Raw genomic sequence first — 10,747 nt, 5'->3', positions numbered from 1 at the left:
ACACACACACACACACACACACACACACACACACACACACACACACTTTCCCTCACTGACTTGCTTTGTCTCTGTCAAACACATACACTCTCTCACACATTTCCCATCATGAAACTCTGGAATGTGCTCTTGAACAGGAAGCTCCACTGTTCTTTCAGTGCCCCATGCCATCCTTCTGCTGAGGAATGCTGTCTTGAAGGGTCCCTCGTGCCGTTCTCTGTGAGATCAGTGAATATACAGCCAAGCAGAGATCAAACCTGTGACCTTACTGCTCTGAAAACAAAAAGTGCTGGAAATCACAACAGGTCAGGCACCATCTGTGGAGAGAGGGCGAGCTAACGTTTCAAACTGATATGACTCTTCATCAGAGCCATCTAGACTCAAAACATTAGCTTGCTGTCTCTCCATGGATGCTGCCTGGCCTGCTGTCATCTCCAGCATTTGTTGTTTTCTGTACAGAGTCCAGCACCTGCAGTAATTTGCTCCTACCTGACTGCTCTGTGTGCTTTCCTTGGGCACTACTTTCTGCATTTAGTCACTGGGACGTTGAGAAGGCGCTGGGCAATTTCCCCACTGTCACCTTCTTTAAGACCACTGCCTGGGCTGTCTGACGCTCATAGCTGTACTGTGACTCTCACCATTCATTTAGACTCAGTCTGACCTTTAATGAACTGGTAACTTCTCTGAAATTAATCTCCAAAGGATTGCAGAATGGTTATGGCACAGGAGGCAGCCAGTTGCTTCCTTGTGTCCATGCTGGCAAGAACGGTTCAGTTAGTCCCATGCATTCTCCCACCCTTGTTACATAACTCTGCAATTTCTTTTCTTTCATATATAAATCCGACTCCCTTTGATGGCTACAATTGAATTAGCCTGCACTATACCAACAGGCACTTCATTGCAGATTCTATTACCACCCACTGGACAAAACATGTCTATTTAGTTACACATTCCCAGCCCACTGTAGCTCTGACAGATTGTTTTTTTTTCCTCTCTTTAACAGCGCCACACTGTTGAACTCATTCCTGTTGTCCAAGTACATTTCCAGTGGAAAAGAAAGGAGTACAGTTACTTTGTGTACGGCATTGAAAATATGGTTCACGCTCCGGAATATCCTGGCAAGAATTGCACAATTATGTGAAGTGTTTTATACACCAATTCCCTTTTCTATTTACCGCAAACTCTTTCACTGTTTCTTATAAACTTGCATCTCCAGAAAGAGTTAAACATACATATCAATGGGATGATTAATCAATGAGTTGATATATACATGCACAAACACATATATGAAGCACCTCCGTATTCTAAAGTAATTCTTGATGGAGGAAGGAGACAGAATCATAAAATTCCTACAGTGTGGAAGCAGGCCATTCGGCCCATCCTGACCCTCCAAAGAGCATCCCACCCAAACGCACCAACACCCTGCCTTTCCCATGGCTAATCCACCTAACTTGCACATCTTTGTGACTGTGGGAGGAAACTGGAGCATCCAGAGGAAACCCATGCAGATACGGGGAGCATGTGCAAACTCCACACAGACAGTGGAATTGAACCCGGGTCCCTGGTGCTGTGAGGCAGCAGTGCTAACCACTGAGCTGAAAGAAGCACATCGAATTGTCTTAAACTTTGGTGCATAGTGTCTGGTTATATTTAAGTTAGTTTGAAATTTTGTCTGCACCAGGTTCATCAGCTATTAACTGTAATGCTGGCTAGCATTTCATTTCAGTGATAGGAGTCTCATCTGCCATTAGTGGAATTAAGTGGCCAATGTTGGGCCTTCTGTTGAATTTTGGAAAGCAGGGGTGTAAATCCTGAACCTCCACTCATTTAAAAGTTGGCACCTCTATTAAGCCAGGTCCCTTAATTGGGCCTAGGGTTTGCAAATGACTTTTGTTAGATGGCACTTGCGTCTTCTGTTGGTTGAACACCAGGTGGGATGAGGCCACTATTGTCCTTCGGGCAGGAAGGCCATCCACAGGTCTTTCCCCCTTCCCCTACCCCCAACTCCCACTCCCCTCCCACAGAGCAGTGAGGTGGAGGAACGTTAAATTCCACCTACCACTGACAAGCAAACAGACAATCCAAACAGAATTATTACTGTATAACCCCAATGAAATGAATGACCAAAGATGTGCAGCTTGGGTGGATTGGCTAAATTGCCCGCTGTGTCCAGGAATGGGTGGGTGAGGTGATTAGCCATGGGGAATGTAGGGTTACAGGGATGGGGTAGGTGGATGGGTCTGGGTGGGATGCTCTTTGGAGGGTCGGTGTGGACTCGATGGGCCAAATGGCCTGCTTCCACACTGTAGGGATTCTATTCTATGAAATTCCATCTGATTTTGTGCTTTGGGATAATCGTTGTGGAATTTGATTCCATTCTCTGTGTGTCCTATTCTGCAATTTATTTACCTCTTCGTATTGTAACATTAAATGTGATGGTCCAAATGTTACTCCCAAATCTATTTAAGTATCTCTGTGCTAAATCCATTTCTTCCATTAAGATAAGTTGCAATTTTCACATAGCTTGGAATATTTTTAATTTTGCTAATAAGTATTAATTTTCATTTGCTAATTTTTGGCTCAATGGTGCCAGTGATCTAAATTCATTGGCAAACATTTATCTGCATCCTTTGGCTCTGTGACACCTTATTAGATAGGAGCTATTCTCTCTATCACAGATGGGGTGTGAAGTTAAAACTTCACAGCTAGATGAATTTAAATCCTTTTACAAGGGAAGGTTTTATTCTAGTACAGTTAGGGAAGAGATATAGGATCTGGAGAAAGTTCGATTGGGAAGACTGACTTTGGAGACATTCCGAATTGGTAAGACTGAACAATTTTGGTTCTTGCACATTGCCCATTGCAGGGTTTAACAGATTGTAATTGGATGTAATTTCAGTCACAATCCAGGAAGGTCAGCGAAGGTCAAGGGAGGAGTTTGCAGGAAGAGGAACAGCAGTGGTTCTTATAATAGGACAGATGCCTCAATTGTTAAAAGGCAAATTTCTGGTGGTAATCTGGTAAAATAGCAAAGAATGACTTAAATCTCTGCTAAAACATCCAAAACACTATTGTCCAATATGCTGTCGAGGACCAAAATAATTTGGTTAAAGAGTACATTCCATGTAAAATAACTGCTGGCTGATAGTTTAGGATTGGATTTGCTATTTCAAAGACAATAAGGTTTAATAATTAAATGTTGATATTCTGAACAAACCAATTGGTAATCTTTTTTGTACCTTGATACATTGTCTCGGAGTGAAGCCTATCACTTTAGTTTGAATAAACAGATTTTGCTTACGCTCCCGCAATTCCTAGGTATTCGAGCTAACCTCAAGGGAATTGAAAGTAAAGTACAAGCTTGGTGCTAGACGACTGTTCAGGAAACCCAATGCCTCCTTTCCTTTGGTTTCTGTCCAGCTTATTTTTCTCCCTCTGGAGCCACTGATGACGTAAAGCACAGGAATATGTCCCCACCAGCCCTCTATCACACCAAAGCCATTCTTAATGTGTAAGCCTAATGTGGAGTAGTTACAATCTCACATCAGGAATCTGTTCAGTTTCGTTCACTTGACAACTCCCTTTCATTTCTTGTGATATAATTCAGTGGGCAGTGAGCAGGAGCAAAATGCTGGCTGATCCCTCCTCAGTAACCCTGTGGTTACCATGTTTGTTCCAGGTAAGATTTAGGGCAGCACGGTGGCTCAGTGGTTAGCACTGCTGCCTCACAGTGCCAGGGACCTGTGTTCAACTCCACTCTCGGGCGACTGTCTGTGTGGAGTTTGCACATTCTCCCCGTGTCTGCATGGGTTTGCTCCGGTTTCCTTCCATGGTCCAAAGATGTGCCAGTTGGGTGGATTGGCCATGCTAAATTGCCCCATAGTGTCCAGGGATATGCAGACTAGGTGGATTGGCCTTGGGAAATACAGGGGTGGGTCTGGGTGGGATGCTCTTCAGACGGTCAGTGTTGGTTTGATGGGCCGAAAGGCCTGCTTCCACATTGTAGGGATTCTATACTCACAGGCTGAGGACATAATTTGAGAGCATCTTTATGGGTGAGTCCAAAAGTTCCTAAAGTTTTTTTATCCCCCACCACTCCTTTACAGTCACATGTGACGAAGAGCTTGCAACAAGACACAAACCTACGCTGACAATGAAGCTTTCTCCATTTTGTTCATTTTGTATCAAATTACACATATTGTGGGTCCGCTGTTGGTGACACAAAATCTGAATACATCCGTCACTTCTGAAGAGTGTGTAGGCACGTACCTGAATAACAGATTTGAAATTACATTATACTCTAACTGCCCTTCTGTTTCTCCATGGGAAGTGCAGCATTGACCAGCCAAGCCTAAGTGGAATATGCCTTCCTGTGACAGTCCATCGTGGAAAGTTGGCAGGAGTATGGAGTGAATTTTCTGTCCCATTCTTGTACCAATCTCTTCACTGCCAATAGCGCGCAACTCCATGTAGAATTAGGTGCAGGTGGAATATTAGTCGTGGGGTCTTAAAAATTGTAAAAGAGACTACTGAATGTGGGCTGGTGCTGGCGAAGGAGAGTTGAAAATGCCGAAAGCCTTAGCTCAAAACATACTCGAGTCATATCGCATTGAAACAAACCTTTCCGTCCAACCAGTCCATACTGACCATCATCCCAACTAAACTATTCCCACCTGCCCTACGCTTGGCCCATATCCCTCCAAACCTTTCCTATTCATGAACTTTTCTAAATGCCTTTTAAACATTGTACCTGCATCCACAGTAGGAGAGAGTTAAAAAAGTAACAAGTGGTTGCATAGGTCACATCTAACACTGACAATCCATCTCTAAGCGAAGGCTTGGGGACCGCTTTGTGGAACACCTACACTGGGCTCGCGACAAACGACTGCACCTCCCAGTCGCGAACCATTTCAACTCCCCCTCCCAATCTCTGGACGACATGTCCGTCCTGGGCCTCCTCCAGTGTCACAACGATGCCACCCGGAAACTGGAGGAGCAGCACCTCATATTCTGCCTTGGGAGCCTACAACCCAATGGTCTCAATGTGGACTTTACAAGCTTCAAAATCTCCCCACCCCGACCTCCTCTCAAGACCAGCTCCCCCCATCATCCCCACCTCCTTGACCTGTCCATCTTCTCTCCCACCTATCCGCTCCACCATCTACCTGCTATCACCGCGCCCCCCCTTCTCTATTTATTTCAGAGCCCCCTTCCCCTCCCACATTTCTGAAGAAGGGTCTCAACCCGAAACGTTAGCTTTCCTGCTCGTGTGATGCTGCTGTGTTCGTCCAACTCCGCACTGTGTTATCCCATCTTCACTCAGTCTGGCTTATTAAACAGAAATATTTATTCACATGCTAATATTTTATTGAGAATATTCCAGCCTTAGAAGGTACACAAGTGTTTGATAACACATTAGCCAAACACCTTCTTTAAGCATGAACACTGATCTCCCAAGATTAAACTGAGAAAGTTTTAAAAGGTAGTTTTCCACCATTCAGTGCAAGCTGTGGCAGATAAATGACAAGTGGGCATGAACCGGTTCTTTGGTAACAAAATAAAATTCAGTGAAGTGGATGTATCCTGTTCTTTGTTCAAGGTAATTAATAATAAAAGCTTAAAATGCACAGTTGGTTCACATTCTGTTAGTTGGCTCCAGTGTAAACACACTAATTAGCAAGCCTATGAATATGTGATTCAGTCATTTGAATTCAGTATTTATTATGCTTATCATGGAAGCATACAGCACAGAAATAGACTGTTCCGTCCAACCAGTCCATGCCTAACATAATCCCAAACTAAACTAGTCCCACCTGCCTGTGCTTGGCCCATATCCCTCCAAACGTTTCTCATTCATGTGCTTATCCAAACATCTTTTAAACGTTGTAACTGTACCCACATCCATCACTTTCTCTAGAAGTTCATTCCACACACAAACTACTCACTGTGTATAAAAGTTGCCCCTTGTGTCTTTTTTAAAATCTTTCTCCTCTCACCTTAAAAATACACCCTAGGGAAAAGGCACCTACCATTCACCTTATCTATAACCCTCATGATTTTATAAACCTCTATAAAGTCACCTGTCAACCTCCTAAGCTCCAGTGAAAAAAATCCCAGCCTATCCAACCTCTGCTTATAATCAAACCCTCCATTATCAGTTGATATGTTTGTTTTTGTTCCCAAATGAAATTTGCAAGAAAGGCCTGCACAAAGTGGGGGGAATATACTAGTCAGACAGACACAGTTGTAAAGAGCATTAGCTGACTAGCAGTTTATGAGGAAAGGTGAGAAAGAGTTCTCTCTGCTTATAAGCATTTAAATCTTTCGCTTGAGTTCACACACTTCTCATGCAAAACGTTGACGATCAGTGGTTGCTGGAAGATGTCTTCTGTTTAATCATTGACTGTCGACCCCACCCCATTCTCAAAGTTATCTCTGCTACTGGTTTGCCAAGTGAGCTGAAACTTCCGAAGAGTTGTGCCAAGACAGGCCTGGATGTGGTTTTGTTATGTGTTCCTGAACCTATAGATGCACTCAGGGTCTGTAAGGACTAGAGGCCAGTTTTCTGCAACAAGGAAGGAAAAAAATCAGCAAGGCAGTTAGGGACAGTATTGCAAAACGTCCTTGTGGCTGCTTAGAGAAAAAAAGTATTTATCCAACCTTCCAGCTGAGCCATCAAGAGATTCCGCAAAAAAGCCATGCCCTAACAATTACTTCTTATTCAGAAAATCCCAACTTCAAGTTAAATATTGGCTACACTGACGAAACGTAAATATAATGAAGGTCATCAAGCACTTGAATAGCAAATCATGAATACGTGATCACTGTGGTTGACTCTCAACTGCCCTCTGGGCAATTAGGGATAGGCAATAAATGCTGCCTGGCCAGTGACACCCCCATCCCGTGAATGAATAAAACAAAACCTAACAAATAAATAAGAGTTCACATCGCTGTTAACCACACTGTCGATTCCTAAAGATGTTGGTGTTCTACTTTGGTGTTCTTTTGGATTTAGCCAAAATCTCAACAGCTCAAGACTCGTCCCATAAGAAATCAGAATTCCCATTACAAATAATATCAAACAATTTTGCAGAATGCAACAGAACCTTTAGATAAATAAATTGAGACTCTTTTTCCTTGGTAGCCATTAACCACCTTAAAAATATCTTCAGAGACTCTCTAAATGGAACACACAAACTTCTGATATCGACACAATCTAGCAGCTCTTAAGCAAATCCCTGCAGCCAGGCTAACTCATGGAACTTTCTGATATTGCGTTATTAAAATAACAGTTATTCAAACTACTGAAGCTTTCTATTGAAGCCATCAACCAAGTTGCAGAGTGGCTCCACACCTTGGTAGACAACGACATGTTTTTTCTATTCACTCGTGGGATGTGGAAGTGCTTGGCTGGGTCAGCATTTATTGCCTGTTCCTAGTTGCCCTTGAGAATGTGGTGGCGAGCTGCCTTCTTGAACTGCTGCAGTTCACGTGCTGCAGGTTGGAAACAGCGGGTGGCTTTTACATGGCAAAAGCGAGATATTGGAGGCTGGAAATTCAAATGTTGATGAAAGGTCATTGACTCGAAATCTCAACTTGGTCGCTTTCCACCGATGCTGCCTGGCCTACTTTGGCAGGAATTGCCTTTCGGTTCCTCTTCTGGTTGACGATTTAACTGAAATGGAAGCTGTGTTTACACCAAGTTACTGCTGAAACTATTGGACACCAACTGGAGGAAATCCACAGCCTCATCCCTTCCAGAAAAAGCCTCATTATTTGACCAGTACACGCGTACAGGCTGCCCCTAGTCAATCATCTTGCGCTGACTGGAAAGCACAGCTACCTAAAGTTACATTAAAAACTACAGACTGAAATCCCATTATTTATCTGCACGTGTGATAGGATGGTCACAGGACAATAGGAGGCCATTCAACCCATCAAGTCTGCATTGTCTCTTCAAGGGTAACCATGCTTTCTAGATAGCTCCGGAGTTTTTTGTTCCTCTCTCGGGTGCTTAATCCAATTCCTTTCTGAAAGCCACGTTTCCACCACAGTCTCAGACAGTGTCTTCCAGATCCTAACTGCTCAATGTGTAAAATCTTTTACCATTTAGCCTTTAGTGTTTTACGCATTCACCCAAACTGCTATCGTTCTGGACCCTTCTGCCAACAGGAACAATTCCTCTCCATCTTCTCTGCTCAGGCCCCTTGAGCACGTGTCTCAATACTACTCCCTATCTGCTCTTCTCTAAAGAGAATCACCCCAACTTCTCCAATCTCCCTCAACCGAGGACTATTCTCATAAATCTTTTCTGCAGTCTCTCCAATGAATTCACATCCTGCTGACTGTGCATGGCCCAGTGTTGGACGCAGTACTTCAGTTGAGACCAAACTAGTGTTCTGTAAATGTTTATTCTGCCCCTAGCTTTTGTTATCTCTGCCTTGATTTGTAAGCCCATGATTCTGCATCTATTTTTAACCACATCAGAACCTGTTTTTCCCTCTTCGCTGTTTGTACTCCTAGCTCTCTGTGTTGCTGGACTCTTTCAGGGGTATACCCTTTAGTTTACATTGTTTGTTCCCATTCTTCCTGCCAAAATGTATTCATTCACGTCAAAGGTCATCTCCCATGTGTCTGCCATTCCTCCAGACTGTCTTTGTTCTTTTATGGTCTTTCATTATCCTCCTCACATTGCACAATATGTCCAAGTCAATCTGTCAATTTTGACATTAGGTCCTGCACACCTGGACCTAAGTCATTAATATGAAGGAAAACACCAGTTCTAGACCTGAAACAGGGGAACCTGACCATATATCTTTCACCAGACCAAAACCAGCTACTTCTTTCTACTTCCTATCATTTAGTGAATTTCATACCAATACCATTATTATTCCTTTCATCCTACCGGCTTTACCTTCATCCATTATGTGGTACTGTTTTCAGTACCATTTGAAATTCCACATGCACATGAAATTCCATTACCCTCATTGGATACTTCTTCAAAAAAAAACTAAATCGAATTTGTGAAAGACGATTTGCTTTTACCAATCCATGCTAGCTTTTTAAAATTAATTCATCCTTGCCCAAGCATTACTTTTGTCCAGGATTGTCACCTTCTAAAAACTCTCTTGATCAGAAGGTGACAGGTTCTTGGTGAGACCACTCTCTGGAGCACTGAATGCTGTTTTGGTCTCCTTATCTGAGGAAGGGTGTAATGGCTATGGTGAGAGTGCAACAAAGATTCACCAAATTGATACAACAGGACTGACATATGAAGAGAAACTGGATCAGTTAGGACTATATTCGCTGGAGTTTAGAAGAATGAGGGATGGGGAATCCTATACAATTCTAACAGGACTACACAGGGAAATGCAGGAAGGTTGTTCCAATGACCAGGAAGTCCAGAACCAGGGACACAGTTTAAAGGTATGAAGTAGGCCATTTAGGGCTGAGGAGAGGAGAAATTTCTGGACCTGGAAAATGGTGAGTCTGTGGAATTGTCTGCCATGGAAAGTGGCTGAGACCCAAAACATTGATGTTTTCAAGAGGGAGATAGATATAGATCTTAGGGCTAAAGGGATCAAAGGAACTGGGGCATAAATGGGAACAGAGTACTAAACTGGATGATCAGCCATGATCATAAAAATGGTGGAGCGGGCTTGGAGGGTCAAACAGCCTACTCCTGTTCCTACATTCTATGTTTCTCAAGTGGCTGACCTGTAGTTGCTAAGCTGATTGCTACGGACCATGTTTGAACATGGTGTAAAATGTATGATTCTCTAGGTCCTCTGGCACCATTCATGTATCCAAAGAGGAATGGAAGTAAAGGGCCACTACAAACACCTCTGACATTTCTGCCCCTACCTCCCTCAGTATCACTGGATGCATCCCATTCAGTCCTGCCGACTTAGCGACTGCAAGCACAACCAGTTTTCTACCACTTAGAGATCAGCCAATGTCTCTTTATTAAATAAAAGCAGAAAGTGATGGAGAAACTCAGCAGGTCTCCTTATGTACATCAGTTTTCCTGCTCCTCTGATGCTGCTTGGCCTGCTGTGTTCACCCAGTTCTACACCTTGTTATCTCAGGTCTCCTTATGTAACTCTGTTTTACCACAACATCTCCCTTGGTAAAGGCAGACACTAGATATCTCAGACATGCTCCATGCTGCCAAGCTTTGACCCTTTGTTTGGCCCTTAATCAACCCACTCCTTTGTTCTAACTATTTAGCGAGAAGAGACCTTTGGATTCCTTTCCTGTTAGTTGCCAGCATTTTATTTCACGTTCTCTTTGCCTTCCTTCTTTTCTCACCTCTTCTCTGAGCCTTCAGCCTGTTTGTATTACCACACTGATTCATCTTACTTTCTGTCTATCCCACATCTAGGCAGCTCTGTCTTTATTGTCTATCCTTGCCTGGATGTGGGCATACATCTCAGTTGTGCTCTAGCCATCTCCATTTTAAAAGAAGCCCATTGCTCCATCGTTGTTCTCCCTTCCAATCTTTCACCTTACTCAGGCAGGTCCATTCTCAACCCATTGAATTACCCTCCTTCAATTGAGCATTTTTATTGTTGATTGTTACTTGAATTTATTCATAGCTATAGTGACCCTCCCACGCCCCCATGTCACTTGCCCCACCTCAAATCCCAGAACTGGATCCAATTATGCCTCCCCCTTCCATGTTGGGTGGTGAACATACTAATCAAGAAAACTGTCCCAAACAAGAACTCTTCTCCCTCTCAGAGAT

General features: G+C 43.3%; 2 protein-coding genes across 8 annotated transcripts in view; both read left to right on the top strand.

The window, feature by feature from the left end:
• Positions 1-3,216, top strand: part of LOC109916383 (protein SSUH2 homolog) — a 49,209-nt gene extending 45,993 nt beyond the window's left edge. For all 7 annotated transcript variants that reach the window (XM_048606330.1, XM_048606335.1, XM_048606328.1 and 4 more), the window contains one exon: positions 1,004-3,216. In XM_048606330.1, coding sequence (XP_048462287.1) covers positions 1,004-1,141 — 138 coding nt within the window. In that variant the 3' untranslated portion in view covers positions 1,142-3,216. The remainder of the gene's footprint in view (positions 1-1,003) is intronic.
• oxtra (oxytocin receptor a) overlaps positions 1-10,747 on the top strand; it is a 460,437-nt gene that overhangs the window by 278,568 nt on the left and 171,122 nt on the right. The gene's annotated exons all lie outside the window — the stretch shown is intronic.

The sequence above is a fragment of the Rhincodon typus genome, chromosome 16, assembly GCF_021869965.1.
Source record: "Rhincodon typus isolate 14 chromosome 16, sRhiTyp1.1, whole genome shotgun sequence".
Lineage (NCBI taxonomy): Eukaryota > Metazoa > Chordata > Chondrichthyes > Orectolobiformes > Rhincodontidae > Rhincodon > Rhincodon typus.
Note: the sequence above shows the minus strand (reverse complement) of the source record. Positions and strands in the feature narration are given on the sequence as shown.